Raw genomic sequence first — 19,500 nt, 5'->3', positions numbered from 1 at the left:
ACTAATATATATATAGAAGAAATTAGCCGGGCATGATGGCGCATGCCTGTAGTCCCAGCTACTCGGGAGGCTGAGGCAGGAGGATTGCTTGAGCCCAGGAGTTAGAGGTTGCTGTGAGCTAGGCTGATGCCACGGCACTCACTCTAGCCTGGGCAACAAAGCGAGACTCTGTCTCCAAAAAAAAAAAAAAAAAACAAAAAAACAAAAAAACAACTTTATTGGTTCTCCTGGTACTATTTTAGGATTTCCCTCCCTCTTATATTTTCCCCATGTTTTATCTTTGTGGCCTTCCACGGTGTCTCTATGTAGCCCACCATAATACAATAATGAAGTGCTGGGCTGGGTCAGAAGGCCTGAGTTCTATACTGGCTCTGCCACCTCAAGCTGGGAGACCAAGTTGCCCAACTTCTCCCTGTCTCACTTTCTTCATCCATATAATGGAGATAATTATAAGAGAGGATTTATGGGGATTAAAGGTATATCACAGAGTCCCCACATAATAATCACTCAGCTAACGTCTGCCATTGTTATTTTTTTTTCTGTGTATACTTCTCCTTACAGCTTTTTCTTTTCTTTTTTTTCTTTTTTAAGAGACGGTGGTCTCACTATGTTGCCCAAGCTGGATTCAAACTCCTGGGCTCAAGTGTTCCTTCTTGCCATCCCTAGCCTCCCAGTAGCTGGGACTATAGGTGCACATGCCATTGTACCCAGCTGCTTTCTTTTTCTAGAGCATCTTTTTTTGGTGCACAGGTACCCCCTTTCCTACACCTATAAAAATGATAGAGGGAGAATCTTAATGTGGGGAAATTGTATTTATTCATTTTTTTTCCCTTGGAAATCTGAAAAAGGCTCTTAATATAGAATTTTAGTATCTTTCCTTGGCCCACGTCAAAGAATTCCAGTTTGCCATTGGAATATATATTGCTCACATACTTGAATATGCATTTTATGCAAACTCCTCCTTTGCCTGAAGGTGATTTTGTAATTTAGCATAACTTTGGAGGGGATATTGTAAGGATACGCCTATCACTCAGAAGCCAATGATTAAAAAAACTTTTTTTTTTTTTTTTTTTAAGACAGAGTTTGGCCGGGCGCTGTGGCTCACGCCTGTAATCCTAGCTCTTGGGAGGCCGAGGCGGGCAGATTGCTCAAGGTCAGGAGTTCAAAACCAGCCTGAGCAAGAGCGAGACCCCGTCTCTACTATAAATAGAAAGAAATTAATTGGCCAACTGATATATATATAAAAAAAATTAGCCGGGCATGGTGGCGCATGCCTGTAGTCCCAGCTACCCGGGAGGCTGAGGCAGAAGGATCACTCGAGCCCAGGAGTTTGAGGTTGCTGTGAGCTAGGCTGACGCCATGGCACTCACTCTAGCCTGGGCAACAAAGCGAGACTCTGTCTCAAAAAAAAAAAAAAAAAAAAAAAAAAAAAAAAAATTTCATCTTATCTTAATGGCAAAAAAAAACAAAACAAAAAAAAAAAAAAAAAAAAAGACAGAGTTGCCTGGGCTAGAGTGCCCTGTTGTCAGCCTAGCTCACAGCAACCTCTCACTCCTGGGCTCAAGCAATCCTACTGCCTCAGCCTCCCGAGTAGCTGGGACAACAGGCATGTGCCACCATGCCTGGCTAATTTTTTCTGTATATTTTTAGTTGTCTAACTAATTTCTTTCTATTTTTTTAGTAGAGACAGGGTCATACTCTTGTTCAGGCTGGTCTTGAACTTCTGAGCTCAAACGATCCACCAGCCTTGGCCTCCCAGAGTGTTAGGATTACATGTGTGAGCCACCACACCCAGCCTAAAAAACTATCTGGTCATCGGAGGTCCCCACATATTAATGAGAGTAAGTTGAACATGACATTTCTTTGACAGGTTCTGCAGTCCTATAAGGATGGGAAGGTATGTGGTGGCAATGGAAAGACCTGGGTACAGGAGAACCTCAAGGGCAAGGATAGCATCTCTTTTTCTCTCCACTCAGTACCTGGCACAGCACCCAGCATGTTCATTGCCTGGCATACAGTAGGAGCTCTGTCAACACTCCTTTCTAGCTGTGTGATATTGAGCAAATTACTTAACCCCTTTGAGACTCAGTAGCTAATAAATACTATACCTGCTTGGAAAGGTTTCTGTAAGGAAAAAATGAGTTACATAACTAAAGCCCCACTCAATGCCTGATACATGGCAGGTGTTCAGTAATTTTTGCTTCTCTTTCTCTTCACTTCTTGTGTATTTCTTCCTCCCAATTTTAAGATGAGTCAGGGACTTTGTCCATCCGTTTTGGTATCCCCAGTGCCACAGGCCCTTACACAAAGTGATACTTTCAATTCATTCACTCATTCAGTGAATCCTGGAGCACCCACAATGGACAAAAGCTTAGAGTTGAGAGAGAACAGGCACATTCAGGACACCTAAGTAATTGAATATGACCCAAACAGAGGCTTCAAGGGGAAATGAGGCTAGTGTGGATTAGCTCTCAGGGGACTTTGTAGATCTGGATAAAGTCCAGAATTCCTATGGATACAGTATTCTGGCAGATGCCTTATCTGCATAAGGCAGATGATTGCCACGGAACCAGGGAGTGTCAGGAACTTTAGTTTTATTTTTATTTTACAATGGTCTGTGGTTCTGAAACTTTAGAGTGTACTTAAGAATCACCAGGGAAACTTGTTAAAAGGTGGATTCCAGAGCCACATGCCAAGGGGCCTTAGAATCCAGCACCCTGGATGATTCTGATTCACTTAAATATTCAGGCACAATGGGAATAACTGAAAACAATAAGACCAGTTGGGAGGGTACTACAGTAGCTCTGGAGAGAGCTGATCTGAACTAAACAGAATTAGGCTTTGCCTGCCTACTCTGGTCAATCTGCCCACCTTGGCCTGTCTCACATCTAAGGACTTAGGCCTCTTCTTCCCCAGGGAGGACCAGCAGAAGCCCATGAAATGCAGCTTTACCCAGAACCAGAGGCCAAAGAGAGTAGGCAGACTTAGTAGGTATTTATTTATTTATTTTTATTTATTTTTTGAGATGGAGTCTTGCTCTGTTGCCTGGGCTAGAGTGCTGTGGCGTCAGCCTAGCTCATAGCAACCTCAAACTCCAGGGCTCAAGAGATCCTCCTGCCTCAGCCTCCTAAGTAACTAGGACTACAGGCACCCATCAACATGTCCAGCTATTTTTTTCTAATTTTGATAGACAGGGTCTCACTCTTGCTCAGATTGGTCTCAAGCTCCTGAGCTCAAACAATTCTCCAGCCTCAGCCTCCCAGAATGGTAGGATTATAGGTGTAAGCCACCGTGCCCAGGTTTAGTAGGTATTTAGAAAGTGGAATAGGCAAGACTTAGAGACTGAGTGGATAGGGAGTGTGTGAAGGAAAGGAGGGAATAAAAATGTCCCCTGGCTTTCTGGCTTGGGGCAACTGTTGTAAAGGTGTGCCATTCAATTTAAGAGCAGCAAGTCAGGAAGAAGGGCAGATGGAGAAGGTAAAGTGAGGAGTTTTAGTTGAGATTTGCTGAGTTTGAGGTGCCTCTGGGACACCCAAGTGGAGATATTCAGAAGTCAGTTGGATATACAGGTTGGAAGCTCAGAAGAAAGATCTGGACTAGAACTATAGATTTCAGAATCATTAGCAAATAGATGGTAATGGAAGTGTGTGAAATCCCAGGAGAGAGAATATAGCAACAAAATAAAAGGGTCTAGAGCTAAACCCTAATGAATGGCTAAGGGAAGGACTGAGGAAGAAAAAATTGCAGAGAGAACTAAGGACAGGCCAGAGGTGAGACAAAAATCTATGTCCTGCAAAGACCCAGAGAGTTCAAGAGAAGGAGTAACAAGCCGGCAAGCACGCTAGATTCAGCAAAGAAGTCTGTGTGACCTTGTGGAGAGCAGTTTCGGTGGTGCCATGGGGACAGAGCAGATTGCAGTGGATTGAGGAGTGAGTGGGAGGGAAGTGGGTGGAGGCAGCTGGCATGGACATTTTTTTCAAGTTGTTTGGCCAAGAATGGAGGGAGATATGATGGCAACTTAATAGTCTTTTTTTTATGCTAATGAGAAGTGGAAGAAAATGCAGGTACGGAAGCAATAATAAAGCCCAGGGATAGGAGTGTGATGAGACCCACTGCACAGATTTCAGGATTTTTCTTCGTACAGGAGGGACCTACTTCTATTTTTTTTTTTTTTTTTTTGAGACAGAGTCTCACTTTGTTGCCCAGGCTACAGTGAGTGCCGTGGCGTCAGCCTGGCTCACAGCAACCTCAATCTCCGGGGCTCAGCGATCCTACTGCCTCAGCCTCCCGAGTAGCTGGGACTACAGGCATGCGCCACCATGCCCGACTAATTTTTTGTATATATATTTTTAGTTGGTCAATTAATTTATTTCTATTTTTTGGTAGAGACGGGGTCTCGCTCAGGCTGGTTTCGAACTCCTGACCTTGAGCAATCCGCCCGCCGCCTCGGCCTCCCAAAGTGCTAGGATTACAGGCCTGAGCCACCACGCCCGGCTACTTCTATTTTTTTAACTAGATGGAAGGAGGAGAGGATTGATTGGTTTGGAAGCTTGGTGTTTGAAATTTCTTGCTGATGGATTCTGTTTCCTCTTGGAAGTTGAAAGAAGGGCATGAGTAATGAGGTCGTTGAATGAATAAATGAACATTTTTCCTCAGCTGGTCAAATTCTAGGCTTACCAGCAAGGAAGTAGTCACAGCACTTGAGGCAAGAGCTAGGTGGGAAGCCGGTTGAGGGTGAATCTTTAAAGGTTGAGGCTGACAGGAAGTGTGATGTCCCTCTAAACATGGGGAAGGCTGCGTTTGGTCCACCGAACAAGAGGGTTTTTACCAGAACTTCATGCTGGGGATTTGATTTAGGCTCCCCCTTCTTCATCTAGTCAGTCTGCCGTTTCTGGCCTACGGCTAACGTCTAAGGCCTGGAGCCTTCTCGTCCCACTAAGGACCAGCTGGAAGCCATTTTGATTATGCTCCACCACAGAAGGAGGACAATACAGCCCCGCCCAGAGCAAGGCGCGCCCCCGCGGAAGGCCGGGTGCGCGTGTCCGCGCCTCTTCCCGCCGGCCCGGAGGACGCCCGGCCCAGGCCGCGGTGGCGCGGGGCGGGGGATGGGGGTGGTTATGTAAGCGTTGCGCGCTCCCGCGAGGCTGCAACCAATCGGAGGCCCCGGCGGCTCGTGCTCGCGCACGCAGGGTGGGGGGAGGGAGCGCACGACGTGCGCGCTCCCTCTCCCTCGTCCACCGCTGCCGCCTCCTTCTTCTGCCGCTCCTGGTGGTGCTTGTGTGCTCGTTCGGTGCGGACCTGGTACCTCTTTTGTGAAGCGGCAGCTGAGGAGACTCCGGCGCTCGCCATGGCCGACGAAAAGCCTAAGGTGAGTTCGGCGCCGGCCTCCTTGCCTCGCCTTGCTGCCGGGGTCACAGCGCGGGCCGGGGTCCGGCCCCAGCCACCGCGGGCTGCCCGCGCCTTCCCGGGCCCCCCATGGGGCGGCCGCGGCTCAGGCCCGGGCGCTCCGCGCCATTTTCCTCCCTCCCTCTCTTCCTCCCTCCCGCGCCGGAGGAGGCCCCGCCGCCCTCCCCCGCCCCCAGCGGCCTCCGAGTGCGCGCGGAGCGTGAGTTGGGCGGGCGGATCGCAGACGCCTGCGGGCCCGGAGCGGGGCTTCTCGGCCCTGCCGGCCGGGCGCGCGTGAAGAGGCGTTAGGGCGCGCGGGGTCCGCATCCTCCTTGGACCCCGCGCCGGGTGCTGCCGCCTCCGCGGTGGCGGGGAGTCCCCTCAGCCTGGCGGCTCACTCCTCAGGGTGGGGGCCGCGGATGTCTGGGGACCCCTGTCCCGGCCTCGGCCGGCCGTGTGAGGGCTCGGGGCAAATCAGTGGGCTGCTGATGGTTGGGAGCCGGGTGCCTGCGGGCCGTCCTCGGGCCTGGAGGTCCGGGGATTCCCGGGGAGTATTTCCCACTTTAATGGCCTCAGGGGGACGAGGGGGGAGGGGCGGCGGCGGCTTTTGCCTGGGTGCCAACGAACCCCCTAACCTGCGAAGACTGTGGATTCGTGAAGTTGGAGGCACAGGTACGAGCAGAGAGACTTTGTAGAGCTTAACTTTTGGATGCGGCTTAGGAGGGAGACTTGCAGTGAGGATTAGGGGACACATCATCAGGACACATGAGACTTGCTTCTTTTGGTTTGTTTAGTGACATCCCCCCCCACCTCCGGGCCTTTATTTTCTGAAATGAGTTAGGGGCTACATAATTCCTTCCTTCTACACTTGATTTTGGAGAACTTCGGGTTGGGTTGAAATCTACTAGGAAGACTTACAATGAAACTGTGTATTTGATCCCTGACAACAAAGGGGAGGGGAGAATGAGAGCTCTTCGCTGAAAATAAACAAAAATGAAGCTGTTAATAGAGGCAAACGTTAATCGTGGTTCTTTTATTACCACTGCTCCAGAGAGAATCAGAGGATATTCCTCAATTGAAATTTAAAAAAAAAAATGGGGATTGGGTTTAAGTCATTAATCTGAGTTTAGTAAGTTTTTAACAAGAGAATAGTAATGAGTTTTGAATTGCAAGCTCTAGATTTATTTTTATTTTCTTGCATTCTCATTTATCACTTGTACTTAGTGCTTTGGATAAAGAAAGGATGCTCTTAACTTTCTGGGGAGAAATATATTTTAGAAGTGATATAAAATATGACATTTTAGAAAATTCAGCTTTAATGAGAATGTAATAAATTGAGTGAGACCTATCTTTAAAAATCTGGCCGGGCATGGTGGTTCACGCCTGTAATCCTAGCACTTTGAGAGGCTGAGGTTGGGAGGATTGCTTGAGGCAAGAAGTTCGAGGCCAGCCTGGGCAAAAGCTGGCCTCTACAAAAAACAAACAAAAATTAGCCAGGCTTGGCAACACACCTGTAGTCTCATCTACTCTGAAGGTTGAGGTACAAGGATAACTTTAACCCAGGAGTTTGAGTTTGCAGTGAGCTATGATCACTCCAGGCTGGGCAATGGAGGGAGGACTTGTCTCAAAGAAAAAAAAATATATTGCTAGGATAGTATTGCACATAATCTTTTCTGTTTCTGTGACAGCTATCTAATACTGTTGCTGCAGGATTTCTCATCTTCCAGATTGATTTCAGCAGCTGAAAACAGCTGTACACTGTTTTTATCATACAGAATGAGAAACCTGTTGATTTCTGAAGCAACTTGGGCTGTTGCTTTAAATGGTGTTTTTTTTTTTTTTTCCTTCACATTTTCCAAATTATATTTTTATTTTTCTTTCAACAGGAAGGAGTCAAGACTGAGAACAACGATCACATTAATTTGAAGGTGGCGGGACAGGATGGCTCTGTGGTGCAGTTTAAGATTAAGAGGCATACACCACTTAGTAAACTAATGAAAGCTTATTGTGAACGACAGGTGAGGAATTGATGCGGGCAGCAACTGAATAAAACTATTTTTAAAAAATCTTATTTTCTTGACAACAAACTAGACTAGCACAATATTACGATGACTATTTTTGGTAGGATGAATGTGCACTTGGCATGTAAGTTTTATCATTACTTGGTATGTTGATTCTTTATGAGAACTCTTAGTATGGCGTTTGCTTAGTATTCCATATGATTCTAGACCTGTGCTAGAAATGCATCAAATTATATTTCCAACACTTGTTTTTTTTCCTCCAAGGGAATGTAAATTTATGTTTACAAGAAAATGAGTGAACTTGGTAAAATTTCTCCTCAGGTTCTTTTTTTATTCATTTACAATTTTTCTTGGCTGGAGGTGGTGGCTCATGCCTGTAATCCTAGCACTCTGGGAGGCCAAGGTGGGAGGATCGCTCAAGGTCAGGAGTTCAAAACCAGCCTGAGCAAAACCCCATCTCTACGAAAAATAGAAATAAATTAATTGGCCAACTAAAAATACATATAGAAAATTAGCCAGGCATGGTGGCGCATGCCTGTAGTTCCAGGTACTCTGGGAGGCTAAGGCAGAAGGATTGCTTGAGCTCAGGAGTTTGAAGTTCCTGTGAGCTAGGCTGATGCCAGGACACTTTAGCCCACGACCCAAGAGAGTGAGACTGTCTCAAAAATAAACAAATAAATAAATAAATAAGATTTTTCAGGCTGGGCACGGTGGCTCACGCCTGTAATCCTAGCACTCTGGGAAGCCAAGGCAGGCAGATTGCTCGAGGTCAGGAGTTCAAAACCAGCCTGAGCAAAAGTGAGAGCCTGTCTCTACTATAAAAATAGAAATTCATTGGCCAAGTAATATATATAGAAAAACTTAGCCGGGCATGGTGGTGCATGCCTGTAGTCCCAGCTACTTGGGAGGCTGAGGCAGGAGGATTGCTTGAGCCCAGGAGTTTGAGGTTGCTGTGAGTTAGGCTGATGCCATGGCACTCACTCTAGCCTGGGCAACAAAGCGAGACTCTGTCTCAAAATTAAAAATAAAATTTTTCTTGTGTAAGAACATTTGAGTATTTTAATCAATTTGGAAATAAAATTAAATGTGAGTTTAAGGACATTGCAATTTTCCTGAAGTGTATACATTGTGATACTTGGTTTTTTACACTAATTGAATAGTGGAGGTCAGAAAAATTAACCCCACTCAGCCAAGCATAAATATTACTATATTATATGACATTTGCATTTTACCCAGAAAAATAGTGTATAGACATCAAGAAGAGGAAGTAGAAAATTCTGCTCTCTTGATTTGAACAGATGTTGGGAGGTAAATGCAAGCTTTTACTAAGACAAAGGAGATTCTTTTTGTGATATTGGATCTGTAACCAGACAAAAGGGCAGCTTTAAAGATGACTTTACAAGTAAAACAAAACTGATACCTAGATCAGTTAAAATAACAATAACCTAGCAGCAGAAGTATTTTTCTTATTCTACAGTGAATGTATAATATAATAGTTGAGGAAATCATTTGTTTAGGCTAGAAGAACTTACCTACATTGTAAATTGTCCTAAAATATAGGCTCAAACTGAACAAGGTTTGAACCTATACAAGTTGGAAAATTGAGTTTGAGCTGTTACATGTGTTTTCTACATGACACCTAAGGGTGTTTGAAAGAAACAGTGAAGTCATAAATTTCTCTTTGTAATTTTATGCCTAATTTATTTATAACATAGTATCACAATATAGTACTCATAATTCTTTTTCTTTATATGTAAGCCTTAACAGTTCCTTATAAAGACACTACCTTTAATATCCTCTTCTTTGAAGCATTTGGTGAAATCCCATAAGAGTAAATACAAACTTTTAAATTGCGCTAAAAAAATGTGTGCACAGGCTTCTTTCATATATGAACACTAGTGCCCCTTCAGGTTACAGGGGAATTTCAAAAGGTGATCATTTTATAGAACTTAATTTAGCAAAACCTCATAAAAAGTAGAAATTCATGCTTCAATTTGGTGGTTTTGAACAATACTCTCTGCATCTTATGTAACTTTTCTATAGTTACTACAAAATTTTAGCTTTTAAATGGTCATATTTTTTAACACTTACTATGAAAACTTTCAAATATGGAGCAAAGTGGAAAGAATTTTATGGTGAATACCCATATGCCTACCACCTATTTTAAACCATTTACATTTTATTATACATACCTGTTGATATCCCTTATCCATCCTAAAATGGTCTTTTTTTTTTTTTTTTTTAAGACTTCCCATGTTAATCGTAGGGGTCCCAAAGGAGCGTTTTATTTATCTGATATTTACCAGATGCCTATCATGTGCTGGGGGATTATACTAGGTGCCAGAAAAACAACACATAGCATATTCTTTGTATTCCAGATTATCTTTAGAGGAGATTTTCCTATGAGGTTGAAAGTTACCAGGTCAGTCAAATGTTTGCATTTTCCTGCTGTGTTAAAATCAAGTTAGTGTATTATCTAGGGTAAATAAAATTTTCCTTGAATTTTCCTAGTTGTTAGGTTTAAGATTGGGATAATATTTGACTAAGCTTGTTAGAGTCACTCTTTAATTTGGACTGAAGGAAACAGAAACACTGGTAGACTGTAAAAAAATTAAATTCTACTTATGTGTTTGTACGTAAATAGGATTTGAAGATCAGTTATAGGAAGAGCTTGGAAAGATACTCCCATCTCTTTTAAGTTGGGAATAACCTGAGAGTTCTGAGTAATAAGATCCCTGTTTGCTTTTCAAATGATTTCTCTCAATCTAAGGAAGAGGGAATTCAAGTGTCATAATTGGGCTGTGATTGCCTGCTTCTTAAGAGTAGGTACAGGCTATCAAAAGACTAACATATTTATCTCATCTAATTTTCATAGTTATGGGGGGGTGCAGTTGAAAATTTCTGACCAAGGATTTCCTGTCAAGATTAATTGAATGTACATATTTACTTTCTGATGCATTTGACATCATATCTCTGGGGGTGTTTTAGTGGACTGTGCATGTAAAAGAGGACTTGATTTTTATCCCTAGAAATCTATTTTTTCTCTGGTATTCCCCCCCCCCCATAAATGGTACCATTCTACATCTAGTTATTGAATTCAAAACCTCGGGTGTCATCCTTGATGCTCTTATAACTCATAAAATCTGTCAGTAAATTTTGTTCTCTGCTTAAATCTGTGATGTCGAATACTGCTAAACCAGACATTCACATATCCTGCAACCATTTTATTCTGTCATGTTCAGTTACTATCTCAGAACCATGTCTGACTATCCTATCTTTTTTTTTTTTTTTTTGAGACAGAGTCTCCCTTTACCCAGGCTAGAGTGAGTGCCGTGGCATCAGCCTAGTTCACAGCAACCTCAAACTCCTGGGCTCAAGCGATCTTCCTGCCTCAGCCTCCCAAGTAGCTGGGACTACAGGCATGTGCCACCATGCCCAGCTAATTTTTTCTATATATATTAGTTGTCTAATTAATTTCTTTCTATTTATGGTAGAGATGGGGTCTCGCTCTTGGTCAGGCTGGTTTCAAACTCCTGACCTCAAGCAATCCGCCTGCCTTGGCACTCCCAGAGTGCTAAGATTACAGGCGTGAGCCACCGCGCCCGGCCTGACTCTATCTATCCTATCTTAATTTGAAGTGGCCCTGTTCTTAGTTCCTGTCATTCAATCCTCTTACCTTTTTTTTTTTTTTTTTTGCTTTATGAGGATAGGAACTTTTTCATTGTTTTCTAGAGCCAATATTCTATACATAGAACATGTTCAATAAATGTACAATGTAAAGAACATTCAAGTTGATGACTCCAGAGGTTGGCTTGTAAATAAGTTTTTCAACTATGTGAAGTAGAGTTTGCCACATAGCCTTCTGCTGAGAGCATGCAGTTCCATTCTGGTGTGCATTTACCCCAACAGATTATATCGTGGTTTCAGAAAATAGAGTCACTGATTTAGTCTAATTCATTTTTGTAAACTGGAGAAACAGGGACCCAAAGAGAGATCTCATATAACTCTCTTGGGACATACCTAGCTCAGGGATGAGATTGATACAGAAGGGGGGAGTCCAAATAAATACTGGCTTATGGAATGTTAAAGGCAAGTTACTTTTGGACTTGTATTCTAGCGAATACAGAAGTGAAGGTTTAAAGAGCTTTTATTGATAAGGAAAAACGAGCAGAAGTTGAATTGTCCAAGAAAACAAAGATGTAGGAAATTGGTGGTGATAAGGGGCTTAATAGGAATATATTTCATGTGGGGACATCCAGAATTCTCAGTGTATCTTTTCTAGTCATTCTGTGTACATTTGTATCCTCCAAAATACAGGTGGGAATAAAAGAATACAATTTGCTTATATTCTGTAATTCTGACTCTGCCTCCCCGACCCCAACCACCCACCTCCTACTGGCCTTTGCATGGCCACATCATGGACTTTACCATTGGATGTAGCCAAGAAAACCCAGCATATAGAAGGTGTTTGGTTGAAGTAAGAGTCTTCAGTGGAGCGTTTGCAAATATATAATACTTAGCAATTAATGGCTTGGTATTGAATTCTTTTGGTTGCTTTGTGTAGTTACAAATTAAGTTTCAATGTCATTGTGAACAACATATTAAGGTTATGGGTATCACCTGCCTGGTGGTGTATTGTTTGTATTCCTCAAGCAAGACAAAGCATACTGTGAAAGTGGTATGTGTCAAACACTGGACTAGCATTTTTTTAATTAATTAATTAATTTGGAGACAGGGTCTCACTTTGTTGCCCAGGCTAGAGTAAGTGCAGTGGCATCAGCCTAGCTCACAGCAACCTCAAAATCCTGGACTCAAGCAGTCCTCCTGCCTCAGCCTCCCGAGTAGCTGGGACTACAGGCATGTGCCACCATGCCCAGCTAGTTTTTTCTATGTATATTAGTTGGCCAATTTCTTTCTATTTATAGTAGAGACTGGGTCTCGCTCTTGCCCAGGTTGGTTTCGAACTCCTGAACTCAAACGATCCATCCGCCTTGGCCTCCCAAAGAGCTAGGATTATAGGCGTGAACCACTACACCCGGCCTTCCTTAATTAATTAATTAATTTAGAGACAGAGTCTCGCTTTGTTTCCCAGGCTAGAGTGAGTGCCTTGGTGTCAGCCAGCTCACAGCAACCTCAAACTCCTGGGCTCAAGTGATCCTCATGCCTCAGCCTCCCGAGTAGCTGGGACTACAGGCATGCGCCACCATGCCCAGCTAATTTTTTTTATATATATTAGTTGGCCAATTAATTTCTTTCTATTTATAGTAGAGATGGGGTCTCGTTCTTGCTCAGGCTGGTTTTGAAGTCCTGACCTTGAGCAATCCGCCTGCCTCGGCCTCCCATAGTGCTAGGATTACAGGCGTGAGCCACCAGGCCCGGCCAATAGTTTTTGTTTTGTTTTGTTTTTGAGACAGAGTCTCTTGACAGGGCTGGAGTGCCGAGGCATCAGCCTAGCTTACAGCAGCCTCAAACTCCCGGGCTTAAGAGATCTTCCTGCCTCAGCCTCCCGAGTAATTGGGGACTACCGGCATGCTGCCACCATGTCTGGCTAATTTATATATATATATATATATATATATTTTTTTTTTTAAGTTGTCCAGCTAATTTCTTTCTATTTTTTTTTTTTAGTAGAGATGGGGTCTCACTCTTGCTCAGGCTGATCTCAAACTCCTGAGCTCAAATGATCCTCCAGCCTCCCAGAGTGCTAGAAATATAGGCGTGAGCCACTATACCCGGCCTATGTGAATAGTTTAAAACAGATTGAGGGAATACTTGTTAAATAAAGGAATACTGGTTTTATACAAGTGTTTGTTGAATACTTTGTTTCAATATTTTTAGTCCTGGGAACTCAATTTAATTTTGTCTTAAATATCAATTGATATTTAAGGAAGTTTATGTAACAATTATAGCTTGTAATGTGGGCATGATACAGGAGTGAATTTTTATTAGATGTTTCTTAGACAGCTATTTTTTTAGTTAATAGATTCGCAACATAACTCAAAAGATACTTTATTTTCCTGTCTTGTCTTCCTTTGGCTATTGTTACCCATAGCTTTGTTTCTGTGCTTCTCTCCCCCTTTCCTCACCCCTTTGTCAGGTAAGTGATGCTTGATAAGTATGAAACACTGCAATCAGTTTTGCAGAAGGGGCACGTTTAGGCTGATTTATCTTCTTACATGCATATAGAAATATCTTGACGCTAAACTCTAATACAGTTTTAAATTTTGTTGTAATAAAACTTCATAGCTTCTGGCTGGATGTGGTGGCTCATGTCTGTAATCCTAGCACTCTGGGAGGCTGGGGTGGGAGGATCATTTGAGCTCAGGAGTTCAAGATCAGCTTGAGCAAGTGCAAGACGCCATCTCTACCAAAAATAGAAAGAAATTAGCTGGACAACTAAAAAAAAAAGTGTATATATATATAAAATTAGCTGAGCATGGTGGCACATGCCTATAGTACCAGCTGCTTGGAGGGCTGAGGCAGAAGAATTGCTTGAGCCCAGGAGTTTGAGGTTGCGGTGACACCACGGCACTCTATCCAGGGCAACAAAGTGAGACTATGTCTCAAAAAAAAAAAAAAAAACACTTCCCAGCTCTTAGTAGTTTTTGATTTATTTATAGAAACAAAGTATGGTTTAATAGATACTGTTTTTCATGTATTTTATTCCATCTATTCTTGTTGAATAGCATCTACCATGCCCAAGAAATGCAGTGTAACCAGGACAGTATAGATTCCTATTACTCCTGGAGCTTGTTTTCTAGTGAGGCATTGACAAATAATTATAGGTTTGGGTAAGTACTAAGAAGGAAATTAAAAAGCAGGTGCTTTTGAGCTATTCTACGAATTTCATGAGTTTAGATTTTGGCCTTGTGGGTGATTTTAAGGACTGTTGTTACTGCCTGTTTTCTGGTGGAAATGTCTTCACAGCTCAAGGATAAGAACTTGTTCAGTGTCTGTGGTATGCCTAGCATTGTGCTGTGTGGGGGGCATTTGTTTGCATAGTGGTAGGAACTACTTGGGTAGAAATAAAGGTAAGATACTTTTAAGCAAAGTAATCATTAACACCTTTCTAGGTTACTTCCAATTTTCTTTCTTTTTTTTTTAGAGATAGAGTCTTGCTCTGTTGCCCAAGCTTGGGTGCAGTGGTGCAATCATAGTCCACTGCAGCCTGGAACTCCTGGGCTCAAGTAATCCTCCTGCCTCAGGCTCCCAAGTAGCTGGGACTATAGGCACATGCCACTTTGTCCAGCTAATTAAAAATTTTTTAGAGACGGGGTCTCACTCTGTTGCCCAGTTGGTCTCCAACCCCTGGACTCAAGCAGTCCTCCCTCCTTGGTTTAAGTGCTGGGATTAGAGGTGTGAGCTACCGTGCTTGGCCCAGCTTTCATTATTAAGCATGATTGTGTTGTCCCTCCCCCCCATTTTAGAGCTCTTAAATGTGTATCTATTACAGACTCTCAATAGTATGACATAATATGGTTTAAAGAAAGAATCACCCCAGATCTTTTTTCCTGTATGGAAATATTGGCATGTCGATGATTGTTTATTTGGGTATCTTTTAATATGTTCATGACTAAATATGCATATAATTTTATCTCAATGGAATGCTTACTGTTTCTTTACATGCTGCTTATTTTAAACTCTCTTGTTTAGGGTTTGTCAATGAGGCAGATCAGATTCCGATTTGATGGGCAGCCAATCAATGAAACAGACACACCTGCACAGGTAAAAATCTCTGCTAATTGGAAAAATTACTATGTTTTGTAATCTTTTCAACAGCTTTGTTTATGAATTTGTGAACTTTAGACATTGGAATATAGAGTTCAAAGCTATGTGAGATATGGCCAAAGGGGAATAAAAATGAAAAAATAGGAATAGATTCAGGAAATGCCTTTTTTCTTTTTTTCTTTTTTTTTTTTTTTTGAGAGTCTCACTTTGTTGCCTGGGCTAGAGTGCCATGGCCTTTGCCTAGTTCACAGCAACCTCAAACTCCTAGGCTCAAGCAATCCTTCTGCCTCAGCCTCCTGGATAGCTGGGACTACTGGCATGTGCCACCATGCCCGGCTAATTTCTTTTTTCTATATATTTTTAGTTGGCCAATTAATTTCTTTCTATTTTTAGTGGAGACGGGGTCTGGCTCTTGCTCAGGCTGGTAGAGAACCCCTGTCCTTGAGCTATCCTCCCGCATCGGCCTCCTAGAGTGCTAGGATTATAGGAGGCGTGAGCCACTGCGCCCAGCTGCCAGTGGTTTTTAAATATTGAGTTACCACTCAGTAAAGGAAATAGGTCATTTAGTTACTTCAATAAATCTCATTTTTTCTTATTTACTGGCATTATTTGGAGAAAACAATAAAAATTCTTATTTCTTCAGAACGTATTTTTTCCACTTATTTTTGTTGCTGTAACCCTTTGGGGTTGGGGAACCTGCAGTCTTCTGATTATAAGATTTTTTTTTTTTAAAGCACCAAAGGAGGCAAGAAAAGTTTCATCTTTCTCTGCTAATTCTCTTTTTTTTTTTTTTTTTTTTTTTGAGACAGAGTCTCACTTTGTTGCCCAGGCTAGAGTGAGTGCCGTGGCGTCAGCCTGGCTCACAGCAACCTCAATCTCCGGGGCTCAGCGATCCTACTGCCTCAGCCTCCCGAGTAGCTGGGACTACAGGCATGCGCCACCATGCCCGGCTAATTTTTTGTATATATATTTTTAGTTGGTCAATTAATTTATTTCTATTTTTGGTAGAGACAGGGTCTCGCTCAGGCTGGTTTCGAACTCCTGACCTCGAGCAATCTGCCCGCCTCGGCCTCCCAAAGTGCTAGGATTACAGGCGTGAGCCACCGTGCCCGGCCTGCTAATTCTCTTTTAATGAAAGGATTTGTTTTATTACAATTTGAATTCTGTCAAAAGGCCATACTTAAAGACCTAAAAGGCCACATGTGGCCTTAAGACCACAGGTTCCCCACCCCTGTATGCTAGATTGAATTCTCTTTCACCTTGTGATAGGTGAAATATTTGTTAAATAGGAGAGTTGTTATCAATTAAAACTAATAAGTTAGAAGTTATGACTTTAACTGCCAAGTCTCTTTTTTTTTTTTTTTTTTTTTTTTTTTGAGACAGAGTCTTGCTTTGTTGCCCCGGCTAGAGTGCCGTGGCATCAGCCTAGCTCACAGCAACCTCAAACTCCTGGGCTCTAGCAATCCTGCTGCCTCAGCCTCCCGAGTAGCTGGGACTACAGGCATGTGCCACCATGCCCGGCTAATTTTTTCTATAGATATTATTTGGCCAATTAATTTATTTCTATTTATAGTAGAGTAGTCTTCCTCTTGCTCAGGCTGGTTTTAAATGCCTGACCTCAAGCAGTCCTCCCGCCTCAGCCTCCCAGAGTGCTAGGATTACAGGCGTGAGTCACCGCGCCTGGCCACTGCCAAGTCTCTTGATAGCTAAGTTTGACAGGGAGAGTTCCTGATAATAGGTGACTTCCAGACCCTTACTACAAAAAGTGATGCTCTCCGATCCCTTGATCTCTTTGCATATCAGTTCCCTTTATTCTGTCAGTTTATGAGATCAGCTTGAATGTCTCCTGGCAGAAGCTCTCTTTGTCTTTATTTCTGTTTACCCTATCAAACTTTAACAAAGACTTCCAATCTTAGAAAAAAGTATTTTAAAATATTATGATAGCAGACATTTAAATTTGATCCTTGTAACTTGAATTTCCATTTTATCTATCACTGAGTTAAAACTAGAAAGTGACAAATGTTGCATGAGTAAAGTAGCATATCCAGACTGTAGTTTTGTTGATAATCTTCAGAAATTTGAGATGTCTGAGTTGTACTTCAGGGAAGACTACCATATTTTGAATTTCCACAGGTCAGTCTCTAAGAAGCAATTGTAGTATGCAGCCACAAGGAGGAGCTAAATTCTCTATTGCCTTTATTATTGAAGGCATCTGAAGTTTCATTATAAAATTTTATATTACAAAAATAGCTTTATTTTAGTAGATAGGCTGATGAGGCCTGTTGTGATTAAAATAAATACTCGATTAAAATGACCTGTTGTTCCAAGTTCTCAGGTAATAAGCATGTATTTTCTGTCTTTAACTTCTCCTTACGCCCCACCAATACTGGAGCATTGTCTACTACACTTGCTGCAGATAGTAGACTGGGACGTGTATTTGTTCAAAACTGTGACCTTGAGGCATTATAAATTGAAATTGAATTTGGAATTCACTTTAGAATTTGGAATTGAATTCATTTTAGAATTGTTCTCCCAATATTTGTTATATAGCAGAATTGTGATAAATTAGAACATCTTAGCCTATTTGTTGATTGATTGATTGAAACAGAGTCTTGCTCTGTTGCCTGGGCTAAAGTGCAGTGGTGTCAGCCTAGCTCACAGTAACCTGAAACTCCTGGGCTCGGCTCAAGCGATCCTCTTGCCTCAGCCTCCCGAGTAGCTGGGACTATAGGCACGTGCCACCATACCTGGCTAATTTGTTTCTATTTTTAGTAGAGATGGGGTCTCGCTTTTGCTCAGACTGGTCTCAAACTCCTGAGCTCATGCCATCCTTCCACCTCATCCACTCAGAATGCTAGGATTAAAGGCGTGAGCCACTGTGCCTGGCCTTTTTTTTTTTTTTTTTTTTTGAGGCAAGGTCTTGCTCCATACCCTGGGCTGGAGTGTAGTGGTGTCAATCATAGCTTGCTGCAACCTCAAAGTGTTGGGCTCAAGCTATATCCTCCTCCCTCAGCCTCCAAGGTATAAACACTTAAACCACCACACCCAGCTAATTCTAATTTTAAAATTTTGTTGTGGAGATGGGGTCTCACTGTTGCCAAGATTGGTCTTGAACTCCTGGGCTCAAGCAATCCTCCCACCTTGCCCTCTCAAAGTGTTAAGATTACGCACATCAAGCCAGCCCTGCAGCTTTTTTGTTTTTGTTTTTAGGCTGATGTACAGATATTTCCATTTCAACACATGTAAATCTCACAGCTACATGCTATTTCATATGTGAGTGTGTTGTGTTTTATTTCTTTGTGTTTTATTGATATTTCTAGTCTTTTGCTAATCTAAACAATTCTACAGTGGGATCCATTAAGCACGTCATCCTCTTATGGACGCTCATGGACATATTCAGCTTTTTAACTTAAAAACTAAGTTTTCTGTAGCACTCATAAAAAAAAAAGGAATCCAAATGAAAAATTACTTAAACCAAGTTTGATGCTACTTTAAGCTATTAGACATCTAAAGTAATGAACCCTGGAACTGAGTGGAACTTGTGCATTTTTTCCCAGGATATTTAAATCTGAAAATTATAAATTAATTTATAATTTTATATTAATTTGATAACCTGTCATTAAATTCGTTTTTTCTGTTTTATACTAGTTGGAAATGGAGGACGAAGATACAATTGATGTGTTCCAACAGCAGACAGGAGGTGTCTACTAAAAAGGGAACCTGCTACTATACTCCAGAACTCTGTTGTTACAGACCAAGATTACATTCTCAATTAGAAAACTGCAATTTGGTTCCACCACATCCTGACTACTACAGTATAGTTTTCTCTATTCTTTCATTTTCCCCTTCCCCATTCCTTTATTGTACATAAAGTAACTGGTGTATGTGCACAAGCATATTGCATTTTTTTTTTTAACTAAATGGCCAATGGTATGTTTTGATTGACATCAAGTGGAGATGGGATGGGGAAAAATACTGGTTCTGTGAAAATACCCCCTTTCTCCATTAGTGGCATGCTCATTCAGCTCTTATCTTTATATTCCAGTAAGTTATTTTGCTCTCATTGTTTTAACAAAAAACAACAACATAAAAATCCTTGCATACCTTGTTCAATTGGAGAATTTTAATGTTTTTCATTTATCATTGTAAAACCAAGGACAATTTTATAACTTTTTTGTACGTAGCTGTTACATGTAGGGCAATCTGTCTTTAAGTAGGGATAAATTACTCTAAAAAGAAAATGAATCCTAGATAGTTTTCCCTTCAAGTCAAGCGTCTTGTTGTTTAAATAAACTTCTTGTTTAAAATGAGCTGTTTTCTTTATTCTGATAAGTACTAAATAGAAAATTGAAGCATAGAAAAAACA

The 19,500-nt window shown here is 41.9% G+C and overlaps 1 protein-coding gene across 2 annotated transcripts; it reads left to right on the top strand.

Annotated features, from left to right (window-relative positions):
* The first annotated feature begins 5,204 nt into the window (after positions 1-5,204).
* Positions 5,205-19,027, top strand: SUMO2 (small ubiquitin like modifier 2). Of its 2 annotated transcripts, XM_012778794.3 has the most exons (4): positions 5,205-5,368; positions 7,272-7,403; positions 15,060-15,131; positions 18,783-19,027. In XM_012778794.3, exons 1-4 carry the CDS (start codon positions 5,348-5,350, stop codon positions 18,843-18,845), a joined length of 288 nt encoding a protein of 95 aa, XP_012634248.1. In that variant the 5' UTR covers positions 5,205-5,347; the 3' UTR covers positions 18,846-19,027. The 2 variants fall into 2 exon arrangements, with proteins under 2 accessions (XP_012634248.1, XP_075850855.1); XM_075994740.1 differs by lacking the exon at positions 15,060-15,131.
* Positions 19,028-19,500: the final 473 nt, after the last annotated feature.

The sequence above is a fragment of the Microcebus murinus genome, chromosome 18 (genome assembly GCF_040939455.1).
Source record: "Microcebus murinus isolate Inina chromosome 18, M.murinus_Inina_mat1.0, whole genome shotgun sequence".
In the NCBI taxonomy this organism is placed as follows: Eukaryota; Metazoa; Chordata; class Mammalia; order Primates; family Cheirogaleidae; genus Microcebus; species Microcebus murinus.
Note: the sequence above shows the minus strand (reverse complement) of the source record. Positions and strands in the feature narration are given on the sequence as shown.